The sequence below is a fragment of the Mustela nigripes genome, chromosome 9 (genome assembly GCF_022355385.1).
Source record: "Mustela nigripes isolate SB6536 chromosome 9, MUSNIG.SB6536, whole genome shotgun sequence".
NCBI classification, from domain to species: Eukaryota; Metazoa; Chordata; class Mammalia; order Carnivora; family Mustelidae; genus Mustela; species Mustela nigripes.
Genome location: NC_081565.1, coordinates 7,462,425 through 7,489,677, shown reverse-complemented (window position 1 = coordinate 7,489,677; position 27,253 = coordinate 7,462,425). Strand labels below are relative to the sequence as shown.

The following is a 27,253-nucleotide window of genomic DNA, read 5'->3' as shown; positions in this document are numbered from 1 at the left end:
ATCATGAGACAAGAGGGGAGAACTGAGATCATGGCCCCCTGGGCCCTCCAGTGTTCAGACGTCCTCAGGGAATCAAGAGCAGCAACTATGAGGTAAGAAGTGAGCAGAGACGGAGGGTGTTCTGGGCAGGTGGGAGTGGCGGCTTAGACAAGCGCCACTGATGGGTCCCAACAGTGGGGTGATGGCCAGCAGGCGGAGCCACGTCGGGGTCAGTAGGGTGCTCCTGGTGAAAGCCTGCCGAGAGCAGGATTACTGGAGGACAGGACGAAGGGACCCGAAGACAGGGAGCGGCACCATCTGCTGTAAAGGAGGGTTAGGGATCCGGCTAGTCCTGGGTAGTCTCGGGCGAGCCGTGACATTATGGAATGACCCAGCAGAGATGACATACATTGATTCTCGTCCTATAGACAAAAGGGCCATGTGGCCAAGGATTCAGTGGCTGTGCAAGGGCCCTTCCTTCCCCGGGGTTCTTCTGGATGGTTTTGTCCTTTGCGTTTCTCTGCTCTCTCCTATTTCCTGAGTTCATATTTTCCCTCATGTAGTCAAGTGGTATTTGAAACCAATAAAGCAGGCCCGAGGCCCTGGGGCTGCTGGCTCGGAGCCTCCCGCCCCGACACAGAACTTCCCTGAGGGGAGGCTGCGCGAACCAGCCTCAGACCCTGGTATGCTGCCCCCAGTATGGCTGCCCGGGCTGTGGAGGGAGATGGCCTTGAATAAAAGCTCCCAGAGGGCAGGGCCTTGTGGGGCATTCCCCTGGGGCACCTAGAGGAGGGCCTGGTGTCTTGAGTCCCAGTTGCCGCAGTGAGTCACCCCCGCAAGTAGCTGGTTCGAGAGGCTGTGTCGGCCTAGGTGGGAAGGGCCTTCACCAGCTCCTTCCGCCCAGTCCTCCGTGTCGCCCGACCAGTCTGTGTCCTGACTCCTTTTTTTTTTTAATATTTTATTTGTTTATTTAACAGAGAGAGAGAGATCACAAGTAGGCAGAGAGAAAGGCAGAGAGAGAGGAGGAAGCAGACTCCCGCTGAGCAGAGAGCCCGATGCGGGACTCGATCCCAGGACCCTGAGATCATGACCCGAGCCGAAGGCAGTGGCTTAACCCACTGAGCCACCCAGGACGCCCCCCTGATTCCTTTTTGAGCAGATGGTCTTGATGAGGGAACAGAAGGCAAGCTGAGGACAAAGCAGAAGCTGACACCCCACAACTACTCCCACCCCCCCCACGAGATACATGGAACATTCCTCAGACGCTCTGGGCTGCCCTAAAGGAAAAACAAACAGTTAACTCGTAGAGATCACAATCCTGTAGGACCTGAATCTCCCTCAGTTTACAAAGGTTCTGGTGATTTATAAGGAAGAAGCTTTCTTCTATCAATAGCCTGACTTCCAGAGACCCGTAACTCAGTTTCTCAAAGCCCTAACATCACCGTCCCCTCCAAAGAATTGAGGGAGGCTGAGACAGGAGGAAAGGTCAATAAAATAGAATTTCTTTTAAACCTGAAGCCCACGGGCCCCTGGGTGGCTCAGTGGGTTAAAGCCTCTGCCTTCAGCTCTTGGGTCATGGTTTCAGGGTCATGGGATCGAGCCCCGCATCGGGCTCTCTGCTCAGCAGGGAGCCTGCTTCCCCTCCTCTCTCTGCCTGCCTCTCTGCCCGCTTGTGATCTCTGTCAAATAAATAAATAAGATTTTTTTTTAAGAAAATGAATAATTACTGAAGGTCATTGCTATTGTGTATGTGTGTGTTTTTTAAGATTTTATTTATTTGAATCCCATTATTCCAGAACCGCATCAGTTTGGTGAAACACAGCCTCAGCAGGCTCTGACCCCTCAGGTCAAGGGTGCCAGGGTGTCCTGCCCCGAGGCCCTGGGCTCCCAGCCTGGCACCGCCAACACACAAACGGCCCTAACTGTAAGGGGAGGTGGGCTGTGATAAGAGAGGCCAGATAAAGCCAACCCTATTCTGTGGGAAGCCCCGCCCCAAAGTCTGGAAGTTTCCCAAGTGCTCCCTCACCTTTAACCATCTCCGGGCTGTTATTTAACTGGGGAGATTCACCAGAGAAGTCCCTCCCTCGGCCGATCCCCAGGATGAGAGCAGGCACCTATCAGGTAAGACCGTCCTCCCAGCGCACGGGGGAGGCCCTGGGCCAAGGGGCAGGGAGAGGGAAACCCCGATATCCCCCTGCTCTCTCTGGCCCAGCTTAACCCCGGGCAGAGCAGGCTTGGCAAAGGTGCCTTCACCCATGAATCACTTTGTGCCCAGCCCTGTTGGGGTGTGGGAAGCCAGGGGATGAAAGGGGCCAGGTCCCTGGCAACCTGCTGGACAGGGGCTGAGAAGGTGTTGGGGATAGCAGCCATGGAGCAGTCCGGCCCATCCACGAGAACTTTCTCCGTTAAAACTGCCTCCTTCCAGGTAGGAGAGCTTGGTGACCTTGGGCAGGTGGCTGGCCTTGCCAAGCTTCCATCTCTTTCTTCTGCATAACGTTTGTGTAAATATCCCTCGAGGCCACAGGCCATCAACAATGATAACCCCACACTTGGCGGGGCCCCAAGGGCGAACCTTGTCATCGATAAACCCGGTTCTATGGGCTTGGGGTGATCAGGGGCCCTCCTGCGGGCCTCAGTTCCACATTCTAACCCAGCTGCCAGCTCCAGGAAAGCTGCCCGCCCACTGTGGTGGTGGGGGAGCTCTCGGGGAGGGGTCTGCAGAGCAAAACCGGACAGGCCTGGGAGGTGCCCAGGCCCCTCGTGGGGCTTCCTGCGCTCTGGGCACCGCGGACAGGGTTCCTAGACTGATCTGACCAGATTTAACTCTTGACTGCTCAGGAAGGGTTGTTAGCGCCACTAAAATAATAATAATAATAGTCATAACGGCAGTCCTGGTCCCTGGCTTCCTACCTGCTGCTCCTGTGCCCATGTGCTCTTCCTTTTGTAGATCCCGAAGGTGCGGTAGTGGCTGTTAGGGACCTAACCCGTTAAAGACTTCTAACGCCCATCTGGAGTTTGCACTGGGGTCCCGGCCCAGCACCCTCTCATTCTGCCTCATCCCACACCTCTGAGGTGGGCACGACCATGACCCCTGCTTTACAGATGAGGAAATGGGGCTCAGAGAGGTGAGGAGACTGGCCCAGGCCGTCCAGTCTGGCTCTGGCAAATGCTGGCCAGAGCTGGGGTACAGCAGGCCGGACCGCAGGAGTCTGAGCGAGGAGCTCAAGGTTCAGGACCGACAGGCGCTACACCAGTGACTTGGCCTTATCAAGCCTCAGTTTTCTCCTCTGCAAAATGTGCACACAGCAAGTCAGTACCTGCTTCCCTCTTGGGACTGTAGTCTGAAGGCCAGGCCAGAACCGGAAGGCCGCCGTCAGTCAGTATCTCCTGGGGCCGCTCTCCCCCAGACCACCCTGACCCACGGAACCTTCTGCCCAGCAGATGAGGAGGGGTGGCCCCAGATTCCAGGGTTTGAGATCATCCAGGTCCCCTTACCTTAGAGGCCAGGACCCTAGGGAGGAGAAGTGACTTTCCCAGGGTCACACGGTGTGGGTCCCCTCATCAGGAGAGAGAGAACTGAGGACACCCCAAGGGCTGTGGGGTACTGGCATTTTGCCTGGCTCCCCGAGGCAGTGGAGCCTCCCTCTGAAGTAAAAGCCAGCTCAAGGCCAGAGCCCCATTGATTAAATGACCAAGTCACCTGACAGGATACAGGGCTGGGGTGGGGCAGAGTCCAGGGGTGGCCAGGGGGTGGAGTCTGGGGCTTGACATGACAGACCCCTGTGAGTGACTGAGCTATTTTCCCTAGTAGGTCTTCTTCTGCCTCCCTGAGAAAGGGTCCAGGAACAGAAGCAGTGCGTAAAGATTGGTGCACAGGGTTGATGTTTAGAAAGAATTCATGTTAACTATTACTTAAGAAAATCCAAGTCACCAATGCAAAAAAAAAAAAAAAAAAAAAAAAAAGACAGGGATTCCCAAGCTTGATGAGCGGGTCTAAATCAGAGGTGACTGGGGGCGCCTGGCAGACTCAGTCTGTGAAGTTTGTGACTCTTGATCTTGAGGTTTTAAGTTCGAACCCCACCTTGGGTGTAGAGAAAAAATAAAATAAAAAAAGAAATCAATAGCAGCTGGAATCAAATGGAGCTGGGACTGAGCCAAATCCTCGCTCCCAGCTCCGCTTTGCCAGCTGGTGAGGTCCACATGGGATTCTGCACCTCTGGTCCTCCGTTCCTTCCCGGTCGCATGGGCTCAGCCCAGCAGTTGGCGAGAAGGCGGTGATAAGGACAGTCATGGTTGCAGGGTGAGATAATGGACTGAAAACCAAAATAAGTTCCGCACACATGCTCCCCCTCTGAAGGTTGGCGATCCAGCTGTCCACAGGTTTGAGCAGAGAAGCCCAAAGAGCACTCAGGCCGCTGGGGAGGAGGCCAGACTGAAACTGGCCTCTCTGTGGGCCGGCCCACTGTAAGGCCTCACACCACACACCTGGTGCCCTCTGAGGGCCCCTCTTGGCCATGAGTGGGAAACCCCAGGAACATCCCAAGCACATCCATGGAGCCACACCTGGTGCCATGTCAGCTGTGGCCCCTTGCTGGGCCTCAGTGTCCCCAGGGCAGATGGGGAACAGGATGTAGCAAAAGGATGACATCTGAGCAGAGACCTGGGATGATGGGGAGTTGGCCCTGGGAACTTTTGGGGGAAGAGCATTTCAGGCAGAGGGAACCACCAGTGCAAAGGCCCTGCGGCTCTGTCCATGCATTCACTCTGTGTCACCTTCGGCTGGCTGAGTAACCACTCTATGCCCCGGTTTCCCATGTGTACAATGAGGATAATCACAGTGCTGGAAAAGCTGTTGTGAGGATGACTTAAGTACCTTTAATGCTAAGGGCTCACTAGGTGTGGGGTGATGGGTGCGAGCGGGTGTTTCTGAGGACCACAGAGAAGGCCAGCAAGGCTGGGGGTCACAGTAAGAGGTGCTAAGTTGGAAAGTTTAGATATCACCCTAAATGTTATGGGAATTCACCGGAGGGGTTTCAGCAGAAGAGAGACAAGATCTGATTATCTTTAAAAATGACAAGAGAATGCTTGTAGGGGTAAAGAGGAGGAACAGCAAGACTGCAGGACAGACCAGCAGTGGCGACGTGGAGGGACGTCTGTGGCTGCTGGAGAGGCTGTGGATGGGCAGGGTTTGGGGGCAAGGGAGAGGGAAACCGAAGGTGAGAGCAGCTGGGCAGATGGTGAAGTTGTATCTCAAGCTGGGGAGGCCTGGCTGGTTTCAGGGTAGAGCCCTAAGGGAACACCTGCTGTGGATGTGACCAGTTTAAGATGCCTGCTGTGGTCAAGCAGCGGGGAGAAGTCAGGAGGCCGCTCATGTCTGCAGCTCGGTGAAGAAGGGCATTTGAAAGTCAGACATCATCCCAGACCGGGGACCTTGGAGAGAGAGAAGCACGAGCCTTGGGCCTTCCAACATGAGGATGCTGTGGAGACAGGGGGACAGTGCAGCCAAGCAAGAAGAAGGAAGAAGTAGAACCGGGGAGGGAAGTATCAGGCGAGCCCAGAGAACAAAGTGTTTCAGGAAGGGGGGCATAACAAGCCTTGGACTGTAACCTGCCACCTAAGTCGGAGGGTGACACGCACAGCGCGTGGGGCTCTGAGCACAGTTCCAATTGTTTCCTCAAGGTCATGTCTAAAAGTGGAGTGCAGAATCAGAGGAAGGTCTGTTTTTAAGGCCCCAGTTGCCCTCCCGATAAACTTAATCCATGAACACCTTAGTAGCCAGAGTCATGGTGGGGATTTCATACGGCCGCACCACGGAGGATATGGAATTCTATCTAAGGCAAGTTTTCTTTCCCAAGTTACAGAAAAGTGTTTTCTTGTAGGTCACTAGATGGAAATAGATATTCGGTGGTGGAGAAGTCCTTATGTTTACCGGAGGGTCAAAACCCCGGGTGGCCATCAGGCTTCATCACAAACCTGCCAATGAGCTTGAACCTACCTTGGTCTCCACAAGGGGGAAAGAGACAGCTGGAGCCCTCTAGTCCAGGCTCTCTGGAGTATGGTGGCCTTTGGAAACTCTTGTCCTCAGCGAAATACCCACCCATGGATATCCCCAGAAATTATGGGCTAGGACAGAGCTAATTTCAGCTCTCTCCCTACTAAGGAGGTGACCAAGAGTCAGACAGGATCAGAGAAGGCAAACAAACTGCTCAGGGTCACACAGTGCATTGACAACAGGCGAACATCCATTTCTCCACCTATAAAAGGGGGTCAATTTCTAATTCACACAATTTTCAAGAACTTGAAAAGAAATTGCAAAGTCAAGTACAAGGATAAGTGTTTAATAAATGTTAGCCTGAAAAAGCAAAGGGGAGAAGACTAGGGGAAAGACATTTCAGGCAAAGGTAAATGTGAGCAAAAGCTTGGAGGTGGAAGACACCAAGGCAATTCCTACAGTCTTTACCGGCTGCAGGGATGGTGCCCCGCAGGGGTGGATGAGGCGGGAGGTCGGTAGAAGCCAGGTGACAGTAGGCTTAAGGGCTTTATTAATCTGGGAGGCATGATGGGCCAAGAGAGGGGGCAGGGACTCAGGCAGATCTGAGTTTAGAAAGTCCACCCTGGGGCCCAGCATGGGGCCTTGTGGACTTGCTGTGTGACCCCAAGCTGTCTCTGTGGCCTCAGCCTCCTGCCTCTATAGCAGTGAGGATGGCTCTGATCAGGGTGATCAGGGTTTGCAAATATGGATCTCCCTTTCTGAGTTTCCTTCTTTATTGTCTTCCTACCTTGGACAGGGCCTTCTGCAAGCAGGACTTTGTCATCTGTCCCCAGAAGCCAGTGTCTCCAGCACCAGTGCCTCCAGGGTGTGGCACAGAGGCGAATAAATGAATAGAGAGGAATGAGTGCATGGATGGAGGGATGGATGGATGACATCCCTTGAGGAGGGCGGGGGTAAAGTAGAATCCCCAGCTCTTACTGCCCTCCACACACACCTGCAGATCTGCCTCCGGGGGCTGGACACTGACACAGGCTGGCATCAAAATCCCAACATTTGGTTTCCAGGTGTGGGATGAGGGTGCCTTTGATTTTCTCCTTTACACACTTCTGTTTCCTTCTATGAACATTTGCAGCTTTCAAAAGAAAGAGCAATGATACAAAAGAGGTTAGCAGATTACACATACAAATGGTTTTGTTTTTTTTTTAAAGATTTATTTATTTATTTATTTGATAGACAGAGATCACAAGTAGGCAGAGAGGCAGGCAGAGAGAGAGGAAGGGAAGCAGGCTCCCCGCTGAGCAGAGAGCCCGATGCGGGGCTTGATCCCAGGACCCTGAGACCATGACCTGAGCTGAAGGCAGAGGCCTCAACCCACTGAGCCACCCAGGCGCCCCTACAAATGGTTTTTAAACATAAGAAAAAGTGCGCAGCATCCTCCAAATAAAATAAATGCAAATGATAAATACCTTGAGAATCCATTTTTCCAACTATGCAACTGGCAGAGATCAAAGTTGGCTAAGATCTGTGTTGGTGAGGAAATGTCTGGCTCGTGCATGCTCAGGCATGGGCGTGGAAATTAATCCTACCTACCCTTTTGGAGGACAATGTGTATGTGACAATATGTATGAAGGCGTTGAATGCCAGTCACCTTTGACCCAGCAATTGCACTTCCTGGAATTCTTCCATCAGATGTGCTCACACATGGAAGAAATGATGAGGGCAAAATGTTACCCATTGCAACATCGCTTGTGATGACAAAAATATTAGAAACCTAAATGTTCATCAGGAGGAGACTGGTTAAATCCGTAGTAATACCTCCACACCAAGGAGTACTGCCCAGCTTCAAAAACATAAATTAGCCAGTGAGACAGCTCTTCTGTACCAACACAGTCTAAAATAAGGTCCAGGATATAAAGGTATATGGAAAAAATACAACACAGACTTGTGTATATAGTCTGCTATCTGCCAATCTAAAAGCAAAATCTCTATATCTTTAACTTTGCTTGCAAATGCATAACGTTCTCTCTGGAGGGATCACGGGAAACATAACTGATTGTTTTTGGAGAGGGGAATTAGGGTGCTGGGAACTGGCATGGGAGGGAAGCTTTCCATTGTACATTTTTTGTACTTCTGTTTGAATCATAGGATGTGTTATCCATTCAAACAAATTTAGGACTTATTTTATTTTGGTTTTTTAAAATCTTTTTTTTAGAGAGTGCGTGGGGTGGGGAGAGGGAGAGAGGGAGAGGGAGGAGAGAGGGAATCTTGAGCAGGCTGCCTGCCCAGCGTGGAGGCCGTGGAGGGGCTGGATCTCACAACCCTGAGATCATGTCTTGAGCTAAAATCAAGAGTTAGACATTTAACCAGCTGAGCCACCCAGGTGCACCCTCCCCCAATATTAGGATTTGAAAACGAAATGAAAATACAAAAAGTTTTAATGAGACAAAGAAGATAACTCTATTCTACCTCCGCCCCCTTAAAGGACTCCTACAAATTTCCCAGGGTCCGTGCCTATGTGAACATTGTCCTTGGAGACCATGGAATAAACAGAAGCCCAGGGGAAAGGTGACATGACCAGCACAAGGCCACTGGGTGGCTTTGCCAAGACCCCAGTCTCGGCTTATAATTCCCTGCACGACTGGGAGGAAACCAGGTAGACTCCTGGAATTTTCTGGGCTGCTACTTGTCTTCGTGCTTGTGCATCTGTTTCTGTTTCCAACTGGAGTTGAAGTCAGTAGTTCAATGATTTTCAAGATTGCAAATGCGTACCCCCCCTTCCCCCCTCCCAAAAAGACATGACGGGGAAAATTGGCACAAACTTCTTTCTTTGGAGCATAAAGAGATTAGTTAAGATTCAGGAATGTAGCCAAGCTGACCTGGGAGTCTCCCTCCTCCCTCTCATTTTCCCTGCCGTCTCATTCTTGGAGGAATGACCCAGAGCAGGATGTTAATACTAGTACCTGTCTTATAGGGTCATGCTCAGTTAATGACCAACTGTATAGAAAGTGTTTAGAACAGGGCCTGGCCCAGAGAAGTGCTCCGTAACTATTTGCTAAGTCAGTACCTTCGAGGGATCCTTAAAAGGTTATTGTTGACTAAGAGTGTTAAGATGCAGAAAATATTGTTATGGGCATCGACAAAGTCCTATAGATGTCTAGATGTGTCTGTCATCTCATGTGCTTAGAAAACTGTGGGATGCAAAACTGGATGTCACCAAAGGAGGAAGTTGAGGGGTAGGGGTGAGCCAAAGAAAAACATTTGTTTTTTATTTTTAAAGATTTTGATTTTTAAGGAATCTCTACACCCAACATGGGGCTCAAAATTATAACCCCAATATCAAGACTTGCGCGCTCTATGGACTGAGGCCACCAGGATCCCACAAAGAAGAACGTTTAAAGAGACTTTATGATCATTTTTATGCAGTTATTCTGTGTATGCCTATGCACAGAGAACATTTCAATGATGAAGGAGAAGAAAACTATGAAATGAAGCGCCTCCCTATTTCCCATGGGGCCAGGGTTGGGGTGCCCAGCAGTGATGTGAAGAGCAGAAGTCCAGCCAGTGATGGAATCTTTCCGACATGTCATATGTTTATTTCAAAATCAAACGATCTCTGATAAATATTTACCCCCAGTGCTGGTGGGAAAAAGGGAGAGAGGTTCTGGAATCCCATCAATTGTTTGAAGGATTGTCTTTTGTCTGTGGGGACTTCCCTAGAGGGCTGTTTGTAGCACATCTCCCCTCCCCACCCCCCCACCCCCGGTCCTGCCCCCACTCCCCTCACCCCTGCCTCCAAATATCTGCACACCTTTCTGGCATCTGACCTATAAAAAGGCAATCTCCTAGTCAGGTGAGGTGTGGGGGCCATGAGAGCCTCCGCCCCAAGGAGCTGCCCCTACCTGGCGCCCAGGCCACTGGCCTCTGGATGGGGATTCTTCATTGGTGACTGTCACTTCCGTCTTCCTGGTGTGGCCAGTAGTCAGGTTTCTCTGCTGTGCTCCTTCACCGTCTCCTCAAGATGCTTTCTCTTATTTCTGTACTTGCTAACTGAGGAATGCAACATCTTGATTAACTTGCTTAAAGAATGTCATAAAAATCCCAGCATTCTGAAATTGTTTGGGCATTGCAATGATCTCCATGGGGGAGATGAAAAAAATGCTTCAAGAATGAGTACAGGGAGGGGCGCCTGGGTGGCTCAGTGGGTTACAGCCTCTGCCTTCAGCTCAGGTCATGATCCCAGAGTCCTGGGATGGAACCCTGTATCCAGCTCTCTGCTCAGCAGGGAGCCTGCTTTCCCCTCTCTCTGCCTACCTCTATGCCTACTTGTGATCTCTATCAAATAAATAAATAAAATCTAAAAAAAAAAAAAAAAAAAAAAAAAGAAGAATGAGTACAGGGAAAAGAGGACCAGGAGCAGGGAGCAGGGCAATGCGATGTGAAAGAGAGTTTTTAATCCCGCAGAGGGAATCTGAAAAATAAATTACAGGCATGCCTTGTTATTAAAAAAAAAAAAGGAATCTCCATGCTACTTTTTCCATGCTAGCAGTTGGGGCCAAGAAGGTCAAAGACAGGAAAAAGTCCAATCGGAGTCCTCCGCACCCATAGCTAGGGTAGATTACGGTCTCCTCCCCGACCTGGCTCTACACTTCGTTCTCCACACAGTAAATCTTCCAAAGTGCAAACCTGATCTTGTCATCTTTATTCATTTTTTTTTTAAAGATTTTATTTATTTATTTGAGAGAGAGAGAAAGAGCACAGGCAGGGGGAGCGGCGCGGGTGTGGGGTGGTGGGCGGGGAGAAGCTGGCACTCTGCTGAGCAGAGAGGCGGAGGGAAGCGACCCTCGGTCCCAGGACCCACAGATCACGACCTGAGCCAAAGAGAAGATAGACCCTTAACCAACTGAGCCACGCAGGCTCCTCTTTAAATTTTTTTTTTTTTTTCCTAAGACCATGTTACTATTGTCCAAATTTAATCCAAATTTCTTAGGCTACAAGGTCCTGCTAGATCTGGCATTTTGGGGCGAGTAGGCCCTACCTGGTGGAAGTGCAGTTCCCTTGGACTAGTGGTTCTCCTCTCTCCCTCTCCCCACCCTCGTCACCCCTCCCTCTCTTCAGGCCTTTGCTTTTCACCCCGCGTTCCCTCCCTCTGAAAACCTTTCCCCGCCCAGCCGCCCAGCCACCTCGCTGACTGCGCCTCATCCCCAGTCCTCTGCCAGAATGTAGCTTCTTCCAGGACGCCTTCCAGGCTGCCCAGGGACGGTAGTGACCCCAGAAGCGAAGGTGCTTGGGTTTGGGTCTGTTGCCTCGCAATCCGGTAGTCAGATTCAGAAGTGCAGAGGCCGAATATCCGCAGCCTGCGGTCTCTGCATTAAACCGCGACATTTCGGGCTTGAATTCAGTGACCTCCATCCATCCAAGTGCACGCTAGCTCTGTCTTCTCTGCCTGCTCAGAGCTAGTTCTGGCGGACCCCCAGGCTGAGGGTTGCAGACTGGGACAATTTTGGGGGTGTGCTCGGGTCGGGGAGACGCTGAGCGCGCGCAGAGAATGCCCCCGGGACCGGACCCCTCACAAACAAGGCCGAATCCCTCCGCCCCGCCCCGAGGCCTGCCCCTCACAAATATGGCATCCCGCGGATTCTTATTGGTTCCGGGCGATTCTCTGGGTAGCGCTGATTGGTGGAGGGCAGGGGCGAGGCGAGGCTGGGCGGGGCGGGGCGTCTCCGGCCCGGGCCTAGCAAGTGGTAACGGGCGGTAGGACTATGTCGCAGGCACGCTGCCACCTGCGCGCCGCTCTCTTCCTGGCAGCAGTTTCTTCGCGCGGTGCCACGACCGGGGTCACGGCGCGGCGAGGGTTGAGCGCGTGGCCCGCGCCGCAGGAGCCCGGCATGGAGTATCAGGTATCCGGCGGGCAGATGGGCGGTCGTAAGACGACACGTGTGCCGGGCCTGAGCCACCCAGCGTCCGGACTCCGCGGCCTGAGGCTAGGGTGGACCGGGAGCCTGACGGTGGGGGACTCGAGGGCGGGAACATCCTGGAGCCCGGGGGTGGGGACAGAGACCAGGAAGTTGGGCCTGGGCCGCGCGGGTTCTGGGAATTCTGAGGCTAAGGTGTCCCGCCTTAGTGGGAAGGGGCGCCCAGTGATAGGGGGTTCAGGGTCCCAACTAGCGGTTGGGGTGTGGGAGGGGTAAAGAGTTTCAGGAGTTCAGATTTGAGAGATCAAAGAGTTGGTCTCTGGGGTTGGAGTCTCCGGGATTCAGGAGATAGAGATCCGAGTGCCTGGAATTGGGGACAGGCGGGAATCAGGGGGTATTGGTGAGGGGCAAGAATCTGGAAAACATAAACTTTCCACCTGGCTCTGTTGTAGGGGTGGGTTTCCATAGACCACAACTGTTGCCTATCAGGCCGATGACACCGTTTAATGTGTGTGGGTCCTCCAGCCAGCTATTGAGGCCCTTGGGGGAAATAAATAGCATGTCCACTCTCCCAGACTCTCCTGAGGAGTGTCTGGTCATTGGCTGGGCGACCCCGGGGAGACCCCTCTTCCTTGGAGCGTCCTTCTCTTCCCCATCTGGAAGCTTTGAGCAGCTCTTTTTTGAGTCAGGCTGCCGAACCCCATCCTCAGGGTTGGGCATGGAAGCCTCCAGGGATTTCTAGTTTGAATTCCTCCAGATCTAAAACCGCAACCTTCTGTGGTTCTCCTGCAGCCCCTTACAGCCCCCTCCCAATTTAGGGCCCAGTATAGCTGTGGACGTCATTGGGGGGAATGAGGACAGAGGCCCCAGTGTGGGATTGAAGACTGGGAAGCCCAAACGGAACAGGGTGCAAGGCTTCTCCCGTTAGTCATGTAACCTGCTTGCCTAACACTCCTGGGTGGGGCTGAACTGCCCCAGGCTCCCATCTCTGCCAGAGCTGGGAAGATGCCATTTCTCTCTCACTAGTGCCTAACCTCGATGCTGGGGCACCAGGGCGAGCATTGGTAGGCTCGGTGCCCTGGCTTGACCACCGATGCCCCGGGGTTCCTCTGTTTCTGTGGACCGCTGCTGAGTCCTAACCTGCTCCCTGGGGACTGTGGTTGCCAGGATGCTGTGCGCACACTGAACACCCTGCAGACCAATGCTGGCTACCTGGAGCAGGTGAAGCGCCAGCGGGGTGACCCTCAGACGCAGCTGGACGCGATGAAGCTGTACTTGGCCCGGAGTGGGCTGCAGGTAAGGTGGGCGTGGCCCGCTCTCGCCCCCCCCCCCCCCCCCGCCCCCGCATCCCCACCTGTGAGTCTGTGGCTGAGGTGGTTGTCTGTATGTCTTCAGGTGGAAGACTTGGACCAGCTGAACATCATTCACGTCACTGGGACCAAGGGGAAGGTGAGCGATCGGACTCAGGGGTAGGGTATCCACCTAATGGGGTGGGAGGGTGGGGCCAGCCCAAACAAGATCTCTTCTTTCTAGGGTTCCACTTGTGCCTTCACTGAACGTATTCTCCGCAGCTATGGCCTGAAGACAGGATTCTTTAGGTACGGAGGGGTGGAGAAATGTGGGATCTCCTAGCTTTCTGCGTGGAGGGGATGGTGGTGGGGGGTGACCTGGAACCAACTCGCAGGAGCTCAGCTGCCTCTCTCTCTGCCTAATGTTGATTGATTCGATAACCATTCCATTGGCTTTTAACATATTGCCCGAAATTTGTGGCTGCTTTTAATTTTCGTAATGAAACGAATTCAGGATGGGGAGGCAGCAGCTGGAATGTGTAAATGAAGTACATACCTTGAGTCATCAGATATCTTTTTTATTAACTTAGATTCCATGTGCAGCTTTTATGTTTTTAAGATTTTTAAAAAAATTTTTAAGTAATCTCTACACGCAACGTGGGGCGTGAATTCACAATCCCACAATCAAGTTTTGCACGCTCTACCCATGGAGCCAGCCGGGTGCCCCAACGTACAGCTTTAAAATCACAGAGAAATATTTATCACCTCGGACATCTTTGCCGTGAGGAGCAGAAAATCTGGCTTGTTAGGGCTTAAGTGCTGAGGTAGTTTATGATGTCCACATGTTGAGGTGTCCCTTCTGTTCTGCTGGCGTCAGCTGCCCCTTCGCCACCTCGTGCTTGGCCTCAGGCACCCAAACTCACACCAGAGGATGGCGTGTGAACCAGACGTAGGGCCCTCTTTCCTGCGCTGCGCATGCCTCTCCTCAGCTGCTCACCAGTAAAGCAGTGGGATCACAGTGGTCGTGAAGTGCTCAGGGTTTGGTCCCTGCAATGGGGGGACTTAGGATTTTTGCTCCTTTTATTTTGCCAGTTCCATCAAGTACTTCTAGAACTGTCTGAAATCAGCTGACTGAGGCCATTTCAGGCTGTAATTTCTCTCCACAGTTCTTTGTTCAAAAGAAAGAAATGGGGGCGCCAGGGTGGCTCAGTGGGTTAAAGCCTCTGCCTTTGGCTCAGGTCATGATGCCAGGGTCCTGGGATCGAGCCCCACATCAGGCTCTCTGCTAAGCAGGGAGCCTGCTTCCCTTCCTCTCTCTCTGCCTACTTATGATCTCAGTCTGTCAAATAAATAAATAAAATCTTAAAAAAAAAAATGTAGGGAAGGACTTATGAGAGGGGCTTGGAGGATTCAAACACAAGTTGACAATCTCTCAAAAATAATTTTGGGGATGGGGTGACCTGGCTGGTGCTGTAGGTGGAGCCTGTGACCCTTGATCTCTGAGGTTGTGAGTTCAAGCTCCACGTTGGGTCTGGAGATGACTTTAAAAAATAATGAAACTTAACAAAAATTAGTTTTGAAAAATATTTTTTTGGGTTAAAAACCCAGGCTTTGGCTTCGGCCCGTGTAGCCTCATGGGCTGGCCTGGTTTGCATCTTTAGCACACAGATGGGACCTTGCGCTCTAGGGCTGGAAGACAGTCCGGGGACAGATGTTGGCAGAGTGACTGATGTGTGTGTGATGGGTAAAGCATAGGGGCCTGTTGGAGCCCAGAGCACATTCCTGATCAGCCTGTTGGGGTACCAGGCAGGGGCAGGGCTTTCTTTCTGGAGGAGGGCCCAACTCAGTTGAGATATGTGGAGGGAGTTGGGGGGGTGGGCAGCCTGGAGGAGCTATGAATAGGCCTGAGGGGCTAGGGCACAGGGACCTGTGGGGCTGTGGGAGAGGTGAAGCACAGAGGCTGGTGCCTCAGCCCCACCAGGACGTGGGAAGCTGGATGAGGAGCTGGGATGCTGAAGGCCGGAGGGAAGTCACAGGACTGTCAGCAGGGCAGTGGCGTGGTCAGATCTGGGTTTCTGAAGACAGGCATGAGGGGCTCGGGAAGGGAGTCCCGATGACCACAGGTCTCCCGGCAGCTCTCCCCACCTGGTGCAGGTGCGGGAGCGGATCCGCATCAACGGGCAGCCCATAAGCCCCGAGCTCTTCACCAAGCACTTTTGGCACCTCTACCATCGGCTGGAGGAGACCAAGGTGCGCATGCAGGAGGGCCGGTGCGGGGGCCGGGTAGGGGCGCTGGAGAGACCCAGAGGGGGCTGTATGCCCCAGAACCCCATCTCCCCAGAGCAGAAGCGGCAGGGCCCAGGGCTCTGACATGTTCTTGTCCACAGGACAGCAGCAGCTGTGTCTCCATGCCCGCCTACTTCCGCTTCCTCACACTCATGGCCTTCCACATCTTCCTCCAAGAGAAGGTACGTGCCCATTCCCCTGAGTCCTGTGTCTGAGGCCGTGGGGAGGGGAATCTCAGCAGGCTGGGGGAATAGGACCCCTGACGTGCCTCCTGTGCCTCTGCAGGTGGACCTAGCAGTGGTGGAAGTGGGCATTGGTGGCGCTTACGACTGTACCAACATCATCAGGTGAGAACCACTGCTTGGGGAGAACCGACGGCGGCCATGAGCCCCAGGCAGCACCATCAGGTCCTTTCTGTCTCCTGCAGGAAGCCTGTGGTGTGTGGCATCTCCTCTCTTGGCATCGACCACACCAGCCTTCTGGGGGACACAGTGGAGGCGATCGCATGGCAGAAAGGGGGCATCTTCAAGGTATCAGACAGCCCTGGGGAAAGGAGATATATGGGAGCCCTGGGCCTGGCCCTGGCCCTCAAGGCTTAGGGAAGTGGGGATGGGGCAGGGTCACCTGTATTCTAACTCAGGATAAGGTCTCCGCCATCAGCGGGGTCTGGAGCAAGAAGCCCCTCCCCTCTGGAGGGCAGGCGAAGTGAGCTGTCAGACCCCGGGACGGAGGACCCGCAGCGATCTGTCTCTCTCTCTTCCTCCTCCTTTGCAGCATGGCGTCCCTGCCTTCACGGTGCTCCAGCCTGACGGTCCCCTGGCAGTGCTGCGGGACCGTGCCCAGCAGATCTCCGTGAGTTTGGAGACCCCGGGGTTGGGGGTGGTAGCCACTGGGCAGGCACGTCTTCCTTTTGGGCCTCAGTTTGCCCATCTGTGCAGTAAGGGACAACTGCTCAGCCATCTGGAGCACACTGTGGTTCCCAGAGCAGGACAGAAGGATCCACAGCATCAGGGAGGGTTCCCCTGACCCGCTGTTGCCCGTCTCCTTGGTAGTGTCCTCTCTACCTGTGCCCATCACTCGAAGCCCTGGAGGAAGGTGGGCCACCGCTGACCCTGGGCCTGGAGGGAGAGCACCAGCGGTCCAACGCCGCCTTGGCCTTGCAGCTGGCTCGCTGCTGGCTGCAGCAAAAGGGCCACCAGGGTAGGTGGGCGGGCGCATGGGGAGGGGGCACATGGAGCCTGCCTCTGAAGGTTCCCTGCACACTCCGTCCACACAGCAGCCCCTCCTCCCACCCTTGTTCCTCAGGCCTCGGAGAGCTAAAGATGTCTCGGCCCAGCGTCTTGCGGCAGATGCCCCTGGCACCCGTGTTCCAGCCCACGTCCCACATGCGACATGGTGAGGCAGACCTTCTTGCCTGGCCGGGACCCCTCAGATGTTTCTTTGAGTTTCCTGTTTGAGAGGAGGGGGCGGTTGGAGATGGTGCCCAGAACAAAGGCCTCTGAAGTCAGTAAGCGTCCCTGACTTTGGGTTCATGGACACGGAGCCTCAGTTTTCCTACCTGCCAAATGTGGTGATGACAGGGCCCACCGTGTGGTGGCATCACTGAGGGGCTGAGGCCAGGGCCTGTGGGATGTAGCGCCCAGTCAGTGGTAGCTGCTGTTCCTGGCGATCTTGTCATCAGCCTGAGACGATGAGGTCTGGAGAACGGAGCCACTGTCAGGCTTCTTGCTTCCCCCCGAGCTTTCAGCACACAGTGGGTGCTCATAGCAGCTAAACCCCTCTGGCCAGTGATTCCCTTGTGCCCACTGTGTGCCGGCCCTGAGTCAGGCAGATCTCAGATCACATCCTGGCAAGCTTGGGTGTGACCTGATCTCTCTGTGCTAAGGGCTTTCCGCCTACATGGAATAGGAGACTGAGATATGATAGGGACGTCCCCTCTCAGGGCTGCCCCTCTCAGGGCTGCTGGGAAGACTCCCTCAGGGGAGGCCGCCCAAGAGCCGATCCCAGTGAGAGTGAGCCATCCCAGTGAGAGTGAGCGGCAGGCAGCTTGACTCATCGGCTGGGAAGGCCCAGCGCGGGCAATCTCCGAGCAGAGCAGCTAGGCGGGCGGGCAGGCTGTGTGTGTGAGTTGAGGACTAGGGTGGGAGCCGGCTGCCTTGTCCCCTGTAGGGCTTCGGGACACCGAGTGGCTGGGCCGGACGCAGACACTGCGGCGCGGGCCCCTCACCTGGTACCTGGACGGCGCGCACACCGTGAGCAGCGTGCAGGCCTGTGTGCGCTGGTTCCGCCAGGCGCTGTACCGCAGCCAGAGGCCGAGCCGGTGAGCTTCCGGGGTGGGGCTGTGCGGGGGCGGAGCTTCGGGCGTCGAGGGGCCTGACGCGGGGCGGGGGTGGGGGGGTGGGGGGGGAGCTGCTGGGACGGACCCAGGGGGGCGGAGGGCCGTTTCTGGAGGGAGGAGGGGGCGGGGCCCTCTCTGACCACGCCCCCATCTCCGCCCCTCTCCTAGCGGCCGTGAGGTGCGCGTCTTGCTTTTCAACTCCACTGGGAACCGGGATTCCGAGGCCCTGCTGAAGCTGCTGCAGGTGAGGGGCAAGCTCGGGGGTGGGCGGGAGGCCCACCAGCCCCGTTTCTAGCCGTGGGATCCCCAGAGCTGCCTTCACCCCCGGACCTTAGTTTCTTCAACTCAAATGGGGCTCCCCTGAACGGTACTGAGGATTCCATATAAAGGGACCGGGCACATAAGGAGGTTTAGACCCAGGTAGGTCACTGCCCTCATCCTGCGGGGTCAGGCTGAATGAAGCCGAGTTAAAAGCAGGACCAGGTAGGGGCGTGAGGTGTGGGCTGTGGACTCGCTTAGCCTGCCCCTTCGGCCACTAGTACAGGATTGTAGACGAAAGGGCACTTCAGAGATGGTTTGCGGAGTCTCTGAGCTGTAAAGCCTGAAGGGGCCCCTCTCTGCTCAGGGACGTTGAGGCGCGCCCTGGGCTGTCAGGGCTGAAGTAGTTCCTAGGGATCATTTCCTATTTTACAGACCAGGAAGCTGAAGCTGTTCATCTCTCTCACAGGGCAGACAAAGCCTTTCCCCAGCCTGGATCTGGGGCCTCCTCCTTAGCTGGGTGATCTTAGGCGAATCCCCTTTCCCCAGCCTCAGTGTTCCCATCTGTACAGTGGGCTGTGCTGCCCAGGCCACGGGCCTGCAGGGTGTACTGAGGCAGATGAGCCGCTGAGGTTCCATGGCTGGGTTTACACAGCATCACTCCAGCTGAGTGGGGGCGTCTCGAGAGATGGGGATGTTGGGGGGTGAGCAAGTCGGGGTGGTGGGGCATCCTCTCTGGACTCTGACACCAAGTCTTCCCTCTTGGCCTTTAGCCCTGTCAGTTTGACTATGCCGTTTTCTGCCCTAACCTGACGGAGGTGTCATCTGCTAGCAACGCAGGTAAGGCGACAGGCATGGCCTCTGGGAGCGAGCAGGGCGCAGAAGCCTCTTCAGTGGACTGCTCTGATGGGGACAGTGGGGGCTTTGGAACAGGGGGTCCCCGGGTAGGAGCTAGATTTGTTTTATCATATAGATAAATACTCTTCGGTACGTTGTGGAGATCGTGATCACAGTACTGGAACGGAATTACTGGAGGAAAACGGTTTTCAAAATGCAGGCTGCTACCCACCGATGGCTTTACAGTCAATTTAGTGGGTATAAACAAGCATTTTTATCTATCTATTTTTAAAGATTGTATTTATTTGACAGATAGAGATCACAAGTAGGCAGAGAGGCAGCCAGAGAGAGAGGAGGAAGCAGGCTCCCCGCTGAGCAGGGAGCCTGATGTGAGGCTTGTTCCTAGGACCCTGGGATTATGATCTGAGCCAAAGGCAGAGGCTTTAACCCACTGAACCATCCAGGAGCGCCCCCCTCCTTTTTTTTTTAAAAAGATTTTATCTGTCAGGGAGAGAGAGAGAATGCACAGCAGGGGGAGTAGGAAGGGCAGAGGGAGAAGCAGATTCACTGCTGAGCAGGGAGCCGATTGGGGACTTGATCGTAGGCTCCTTGGATCATGACCTGGGTTGAAGGCAGACACGTAACCGTCTGAGCCACCCAGATGCCCTAAACCAGCATTTTTAAAATGAAATAGAAAATATATGTGTGCATTGCATGAAGGGTAGGTACTGTTTTGTGACGGTACTGTCCCAGACACCTGTATACACCTGTGTGAGTACTGAGTTGCCCTCGTAAAGGGTATTTTTTTTTTTTTTTTTACTGTGGGTCATGCTCAGAAAAATTTGAAATAGTGTAAAAAAGAAAATGCAGATCCCTAGGCCCCACAGCAGACTGTTGGGGAGAGTCCAGGAACGTACATTTCCACTTAGGCCCACCCGTGTGCTGGATCCTGCCCTGCAGTTGATGGCAGCAAGGCTAAGGTTGGGGGAGGTGTTCAGCGGGCCAGAGCTCCCGCTTTCAAGCTAAGCTGCCTGGCCCTGCCTGCCCCAGCTCTGGGACGGTCTGTGTCTCCGCTTCCTCCCAGCACTTCCCACTGTGAGGCCTGATGGTGCATGTAAAGGGCCTGGTCTTGAGCAGGTGCGCCCAGCGTGCCTCCCCCACCCCGTCCCCCCAGCTGATGTGCCTCCCCTTGTGCCCGGCAGACCAGCAGAACTTCATGGTGACCCTGGACCAGGTGTTGCTCCGCTGCCTTGCACATCAACAGCACTGGAGCCACCTGGATGAGGAGCCGGCCGGCCCAGACCTCTGGAGCCGCACCAGCCCGGAGCAGGGTGATGAGCCCACGTCCTTGCTGCTGGCTTCCCGCCCACGCCACCCCCATAGCACCGGCTCCCTCGTCTTCAGCTGCATCTCCCATGCCCTGCAGTGGATCAGCCAAGGCCGGGACCCTGTCTTTCAGCCACCCAGTCCCCCCCCGAGCCTCCTTGCCCACCCTGTGGCTGGCAGTGGGGCGGGCGTGCTCCGCGAGGCTGCCGCCGTCCATGTACTGGTCACAGGCAGCCTGCACCTGGTGGGTGGCGTCCTGAAGCTGCTGGACCCTTCCCTGTCCCAGTAGCCCAGGCAGTGGGGTTGGAAGTGGGGGTCTCCCACGCCTGCCCTGCAGCTCACCATGAACTCTTGTTAGGTGCCTTTTGTCATCTGCTTTTCTGATTCTGTCCAGACTGGCCCGGGGTCCTGGGCTCTGGGCAGCAAGATCCAGGGCTAGAACGGGGAGGCCGAGATGAGACATCCTCTTGTCTGAGCCTAGGGTGCCTTGGGCCTCTCCCTCCTCCTGACCAAGACAGCCAGAGGGCTTCTTGGTTGTCCCAATGTCCTAGTAGGCCAAACTATGCAGCCCCCCCTCCCTCGCTACCCTGCCTGCGTCCTGGCTCAGGCCCAGCTTACCGTGTGAGCTGCCTGGCCAGGCCTGGGGTCCTGCCGGGTGCTGGTTGATAGATTACCTCTTAGTGGCCTTCTGGGGAAGAGAGGGCTCCTGCCTGGGGCCCACCAGAGACCAAGGATGGCTGGAGTCAATTAAAGCCTTTAAGTTTTTCAAAAAGAAATGGCAAAATGTTTGAGCAGCTTAATCTCTAGCTCCCTTAGCACAAAATGCAGGTGTGAGGGCTGCAGCTGGCATGGGAACTGGACTGGGTAGGAGCCCAGACTGTAGGGCCTGGGACGAGCCCCTCCCCGGCAACCCCCACCCCCACCCCAGCCTCAGGGGGCCTGTCTGAAGCAAGAACCCTGGACTCCGTTCCATCGGCCACAGGCCAGGCACGGATTTGCAGACTTCCCCACAGAGACTTTGTGACTGCTGAGGGAACTGTGGCTGGCTCGTACGAGCCATGGGACCTGCCCACAGTCACAAAGCCATTTAAGTGGCAGGTTCGGGATTTGACCCCAGAGCTGTCACCTCCCACCCGTTTTAGGCTTCCTGTCCCTTCTCCCGGCCCAGGCCAGCACTGATTTCATGGTCTGATTTATTGGTGGTGAGTATATAGGGGTGGGTCCAGGCCAAACAGTCGGGCCACTTCCCATCAGGTGCCTGCCTCCGGGGTCTCCGTGTGACAGTTGCGGGGAGGAGCTAGGCTCCCCGGTCCCAGGGTGGGCAGCCCTAGGCTTCCGTTTCCCTTGCCAGAGTTGTGCCAGTCCAGGTGTGGAGGCCTCTGGGAGCAGGTCCGGGTGGCTGTGGGCTGGCCCTCTTCTGTTTCCGTGGAGGAGGCCTGGGTGGGCTGGGTGAGTCTGTCCTGAGTTCTCGCCTCCCACCCAGCCCGGGTGCTGGATCCGGGTGCAGATTTACAGGGCCTCGGTTTTTACAACAGTGTGGACTTATAGGGCAGTGGTCTCTCTCTCCGTGGTCCTGGGGCAGCCGTAGTCCGGGCCCACTGGGTTTGAAGGTTCTGTGGGGTGGGGAGGGGGGACCCCACGGTGTTCCAGGCTGGTGCCCCCGCTGGCAGCAGGCCTCTGAGAGGGAGGCAGGAGGGGTGGACGCAGAGGGCATGGTCCATCCTTGGTCGAGTGGAGGGGTTGGGGTCCCGGGATAAGTTCAGGGCCAGTGCTTCCCAGCTGGTGGCTGCTCAGTCTCTCCTGCTGGGCGAGGGCTGGCTGGGGGCCCCCCAGGTCTCCAGGCCGGGTGCTACGCCATGCTGCTGGTGGAGCAGGGGGTGCTCTGGGTGCTCCCGATGCTGTGGTTGGTGCTACTGCTCTCCGAGGAGGCCGGGGCAGCCACCGCCACCACGGGCTCCCGCTTGCCGGGGGAACCTGGGGGCAGGGGCGGAGGTCAGGGCCCCGGCCAGGGCTCCCCACTCCCACAGAGGCTCCCCCGGGCTCCCCCAGGTGTTGGTGACAGAGGGGTCCTGAGCACTTATGGAGGGGGCCTGGGATACTCACGCGTGTGCGAGTAGATGTACCAGAGTGCGGCGGTGAGCAGGGCCCCAATGAGGAAGGCGCCAAAGGTGATGCCCAGCACAGCGGGCAGGACGAGGCCTTTGTCTGTGCACGCAAGGGAGGGACGGCTGGGATCAGTGCTACGGCCCCCTCCCAAGCCCCCCACCGTGTGCGCTGGCCGAAAGCACAGGTCTGGGTGTCAGTCCCAGCTCAGCCACTGGCCCTGAGTTCTGGACCTCAGTCTTCTCATCTAGCAAGTAGAATTATCAAACCCCTGCCTAGGTGGTGGCTCTTCTGACCGTCCACCCAGAAGGCCCAGCCAGGCCTTTGGGCTGAGGCTCTGCCTTCCAAGGCTGATGGAGGTGCATTTTTAGGGAGAAAGGATGGTATAATCTGAGCAAAGAGTGAGTTGGGCCTGAGAGTGCAGAGCCTCCCCATCCCACTGTGTGACCTTGGGTCAATCCCTGCCTCTCTCTGAGCCCTCTGTTATGGTAGGAATGGGCCAGAGTACTTCTGAGGGCTCTTCAGCTCTGCTTGTGGGTCTTCCCAAGCCTTGTTCCATCCACACTCCTGACTCCTGAGTGACAATGGGCCTCCCCTTGGACAGTTCCTATCGATGCAGTGGGGTAATCAGCCCTGCCCTCTTGGTCATCGGCTGGGGTTAGGGCTCCATCCTAACCCAGGTAAGATGGCAAGGAAGCAGGTACCCCACCCCACCCCTGACCTCTGACCCCAGTGTCAGTGACCTGTTCTGCCCAGGCCCACAGGGAATGTACTGGAGGCTGGAGGGTGCTGGGCTGAAGGGGCATCCTCTACAGTGGGGGCCTTAAGAAGGGGAAGCCAGCCCTGTCCCACTATGCCTTCCTCCTCATTTGATTCCAGGACCCGCCCCCCAGCACCCCCAAGCAAGGTCAGCTAGCAACCACGGGGATTAGGAAAATCTAAATGCCTGGGATCCAGTCTATGGGGTAGTCAAGAGCCAAGGCTTTCCAGCTAGAAGATGCGGCACAGATCCTACGCTAGGCTGCTGGGGGCCCTTCTCTCCCTCCCAGGGTTGCTCTCTTTAGGGTCCTCCCTGCATGCATCTGTGCTGCACCCCTTTGGGCCACCCATCAGGTGCCACACTGGCCTCAGCCACTGGAACCCGAGAGAGACTCACCAGGCAGGCCAGGGCTGACGACATTCAGACGCATGGAGACAGTCCTGTGGGTGTCCTGGGGGAGGAAGAGAGTGGTGGATAGCACAGCCTGCAGGAGCTGGCCCCTGGGCTGATTCCCTGGCTCTGTGACCCTGGCCCATCATAACCCGCCCTGGGGTCTTGGCTTTGGATTCCATCCCACTGCTTAGCTGTGAGCCTTTGGGCAAGTCCTGGGAGATCCACGCTGAGGGAGGGTGGTGGGTGGACAACCCTTGGCTGCTACTAGAATGTTCCCTGGGAGGCTTCCAAATCCCATGAGGATTGTGGGGGCACTTGGCACTGCATCTTGGACCCTTGTGAAGGGTCAGATGAGCCAGGTTAGCTCAGAGGCCTGTGCTCACTGAGGGTCGCTGGGCTGGGGTTGGGGGAGGCCCACTCAGGAGTGTCCCCAAATGCTTGCCCGCTTCATACAACCAGAAGAGTTTCTAATCCTGGAGTCTCTTCTGTGTGCCAGGACCTGGGGATGTGTGTCCAGGGCTGTGTGCCCGAGGACAGATTCCCCACTGGATGGTGAAGGAGAAGATCAGAATTTAGTGTCCTTTATCTTAACCCTCTCCTGTTTCATGCAGGGACATTGGTGACTACCACGTGGAACGATGGGTGAGGGCATGGGTTCCCGGATGAGTGGGTGTCAACCGATGACTGGGTGGGATGGTAGGAGGCTGCTGGCTGACTGGGATGGTGGAAGGACTATCGATGAATGACTGGGTGGCGTGGTGAGAAGGAAGTATCAACTAGTGAGTGGATGGCTGGGCGGGAGAGAGTGACCATGGACAGATGACTGCGTGGGATGGTAGAAGGCAAGATGGCAGGAGGGATAGATGGTGGGGGAGGAATGGAAGGATGGACAGATGGAAGGGCGGGATGGCTGCATGGATGGATGAAAGGCGGAAAGAAAGGTGGGAAAGACGGAAAGATGGTCGAAGGAGAATGATTGGAAGGAAGGGCGGATGGATGGGTGGAAGGAAGAATGTAAGGATGCGTGGAAGAAATGCATGAAGGGTGGGAGGATGGATGCATGGTGGCAGGACGAGTGGTGCGGATGGAGGGGTGGAGGGACAGACGGGTGGATGGTGGACGGACGAATGGGTGGAAGGATGAACGGATGGAAGGACAGATGGGTGGACGGAAGGATGGATAGTGGAAGCTTGGATGGAAAAAAAGGCAGGAAGGATGAGTGGATGGAAGATAGGAATGAAGGGTGGAAGGAGCAAAAAGGAGAGAAGGATGGTTGGGAGGAATGATGGGAGCAAGGAAGGACAGACAGCGGGAGGAAGGATGGATGGACGCAGCTGCAAATCCTACTAACGTCCAGTACACAGCAAAGCCATCCAAAGGCTATAGGGTGGCAGAAGGAGTAAGCCTTGGTCACCAGAAGCCACACACCAGTCTGTGGTTCTGCCCCTTACCAGCCAGTCCCACATCGTGGGCTGTCGCAGCCCTTCCTGGAAACCCTAGACCCGAAGCCACCCTTGAAGCTGGGCCCCCACTCACCGGGGACAGGCTCCTTGAACGCAGGGTTATGGTGCAGCTGAGGGTGCCGGTCGTGGGCGTGGACACCATGTAGCCACGGAGGAGAAAGCTGAAGCGCACGTCCCCACTGGGGCCTGGGGACAGCAGGCTCACACAGCTGCCCTTGGCGGTCTGGCTCTGGATGAGTTCCACGGTGTCCGCATCAGGCCCCAAATCCAGGTGGCAGCTGTCCAGCTGGAGCATGAGCTCCGGGATGGAGGGGGACATGCTCACCTGCGTGGGTAAGATAAGAGTGACAGGGCACAGTCAGTTACTCAATGCTGCCCTTGGGAAATACGCGAGACTCATTCTGGGGGCCCACCTTGGTGGTGGAAGGACAGTCCTGGGTCCCTCGAGAGCAAAGGAGGAAGAGGGGACACTCCATCCAGTGTCTCTGTGTGGGCCTTCCCCTCCACCAAGCACCCTGCTGGCTCCCTCCTTTGGGGAGTTCAGTGCACATCTTCCCTCTACTAATGGTACACAGAAAGGCTCTGAGAATCCCAAGAGCGGGCAGGCCTGAGAGGTCAAGTCCAGTACCTGCACAAAGCCCTGTTGCCCCAGCTCGATGGTGTTGGAGACCTGGAGGAAGTGTGGGCTGAGGTACAGGCCCAGCTGGAAGGAGAGGCTCTCCATGTTGATGCAGTGCACCTTCTTCTGTGGGAGAGAGGGGGGCGTGGTCAGCCTGGGAGGCACCGGGCAGGAGGGTAAGGGGTGGGGGTGGGGATGAGGGTGGGGTTAGGAGCACAAGCCATGGTCCCCAGTTGCTGCCTGACCCTCCTTTTAAAAAAAAAAAAAAAAAAAAAAAAAAATCTTATTTTCATCAAGAACTTGCTCTGTGCCAGGCTTGGGTGAATGCTTTCCCAGGTGTGATATCAGTGACCGCTCAGAAACACCCCAGAGGGGAGATCCATCCTTAGGCCCCTGTTTATAGATAGGACCTTTGGGTCCAGAAAGCTTAGTTCGCTTGCACAAGGCCACATAGCCAGTATGTACTAGAACTTTCTGGCTTGAGAGGCTGAGAATGTAACCCAAGAGGGTGCTGCTCCCATTGGACAGAAGGGGAGACTGAGGCAACCTGAAGATCACATGGCTTGCCAAGATCGGGGCCTAAGTTCCCTGAGGCCTATTCCCCTCCCAGGCCAGGAAGGGGTGCCAGGCCCCCAAACCAGATGGGTTAGCGTGGTAACCATCCATCTCACCCACTGTGGTGATGAGCTTGACAAGAGGTTGACCACCACCTGTAAGAAAAGAGCCAAGGAGGTCAGAGTCAGGAGGTACCCCAGAGGGTATCCCACCCAACATATGCCCATTTCATGGATGGGGGGACTGAGGCAACCAATGGCTTATAAGCTTGTCTTCCTACTGAGCACCACACTCTCCTCTTCCAAAGGCCCATTGGCCTGGAAGGACAGGGAGGCACCGGCTAAGCTGGCTGATACCTTCCCTGCCCGCCCTTGCTCTTACCTCATTCCGGACCACGTTTTCTGTCACTTTCATGCCACAGCTGGAGTAGGCGCTGCGCAGGACAAACTGGTCATCTCTGTCCTCAGCCTGGCAGCTGGGGTCCGAGAAGGTCAGGCTTGTGATGCTGCACCTCAGAGTCTGGGCCGGGGTTGGAGTGGAGGGGCACCGTCAGGAAGCATGGGGCCCTCTGGGGCCTGTCCCTCGCACCCCAGCACCAAGAACTGACAAAACTCAGGGCTGCCGAGTCACAGCCATTCCTCTCTTCTGCACCATTTAAGACCATACTTTCCCTGAACTACACTCACTTTTGTCTTTAGCCTTGTCCTAAGCAATATTATCTGTGACATCATGAGCTTGATTTGCTACTTTTCTCCTAATATGTATAATAAGAATAAATGAAGACACACTAAAAACATCCATTTGAGTTCTACGTATAATTACTGCCCACAGCACCAGGGACACGGAGATCCCACCAGCATAATCCAGTCTCAGGACCTAGACCCTGGGGCCCTCGGGTGGCTCAGTCAGGTTAGGTGTTTAACCTTTGGCTCAGGTCATGATCCTGGAGTCCCCGGATGGAGCCCCGCATCGGGCTTCCTGCTTGTCAAGGAGTCTACTTCTCCCTCTGTCCCTCACCCCGCTCTCTTGCTCTCTCTTTCTTGCTCTCAAATAAATTAAAAAAAAAAAAAAGAAAGAAAAAGAACCCTAGACTCTTAATCCCAGACAGAGTTGGCAAATTTTTCTGATAAAGGGCCAGATGGT

The 27,253-nt window shown here is 55.3% G+C and overlaps 2 protein-coding genes across 5 annotated transcripts in view; one reads left to right on the top strand and one right to left on the bottom strand.

Annotated features, from left to right (window-relative positions):
- Positions 1-1,999: 1,999 nt before the first annotated feature.
- FPGS (folylpolyglutamate synthase) lies at positions 2,000-21,001 on the top strand. 3 transcript variants are annotated; one of them, XM_059410762.1, is made up of 15 exons: positions 2,000-2,100; positions 13,051-13,179; positions 13,279-13,332; positions 13,417-13,481; positions 15,308-15,422; positions 15,560-15,640; positions 15,744-15,805; positions 15,886-15,988; positions 16,233-16,310; positions 16,511-16,658; positions 16,764-16,853; positions 17,628-17,778; positions 17,965-18,040; positions 18,828-18,894; positions 20,094-21,001. In XM_059410762.1, the coding sequence occupies exons 1-15, from the start codon at positions 2,080-2,082 to the stop codon at positions 20,504-20,506; spliced, it is 1,653 nt and encodes a 550-aa protein (XP_059266745.1). In that variant the 5' UTR covers positions 2,000-2,079; the 3' UTR covers positions 20,507-21,001. The 3 variants fall into 3 exon arrangements, with proteins under 3 accessions (XP_059266745.1, XP_059266744.1, XP_059266743.1); XM_059410761.1 differs by lacking the exon at positions 2,000-2,100 and adding an exon at positions 2,190-2,404; XM_059410760.1 differs by lacking the exon at positions 2,000-2,100 and adding an exon at positions 11,637-11,868.
- A 392-nt stretch (positions 21,002-21,393) lies between these two features.
- The window catches only part of ENG (endoglin), a 31,021-nt gene continuing 25,161 nt past the window's right edge, over positions 21,394-27,253 (bottom strand). The window contains exons 9-15 of one of the 2 annotated variants that reach the window (XM_059410756.1): positions 26,492-26,629; positions 26,227-26,265; positions 25,565-25,681; positions 25,010-25,261; positions 23,477-23,531; positions 22,321-22,422; positions 21,394-22,191 (exon numbers count right to left, since the gene is read on the bottom strand). In XM_059410756.1, the coding sequence (XP_059266739.1) occupies positions 22,067-22,191; positions 22,321-22,422; positions 23,477-23,531; positions 25,010-25,261; positions 25,565-25,681; positions 26,227-26,265; positions 26,492-26,629 (828 nt within the window). In that variant the 3' untranslated portion in view covers positions 21,394-22,066. The remainder of the gene's footprint in view (positions 22,192-22,320; positions 22,423-23,476; positions 23,532-25,009; positions 25,262-25,564; positions 25,682-26,226; positions 26,266-26,491; positions 26,630-27,253) is intronic. The other variant, XM_059410757.1, reaches the window with a different exon arrangement.

What these genes read in the sequence shown, in the direction of transcription:
- FPGS (XM_059410760.1), top strand. Translation starts at nt 11,731, where the DNA reads ATGTCGCAGGCACGCTGCCACCTGCGCGCCGCTCTCTTCCTGGCAGCA. An exon ending in ATCGGCTGGAGGAGACCAAG is followed by an intron (nt 15,423 to 15,559) that starts GTGCGCATGCAG and finishes TCTTGTCCACAG; the next exon opens with GACAGCAGCAGCTGTGTCTC. An exon ending in GCAGCAAAAGGGCCACCAGG is followed by an intron (nt 16,659 to 16,763) that starts GTAGGTGGGCGG and finishes CTTGTTCCTCAG; the next exon opens with GCCTCGGAGAGCTAAAGATG.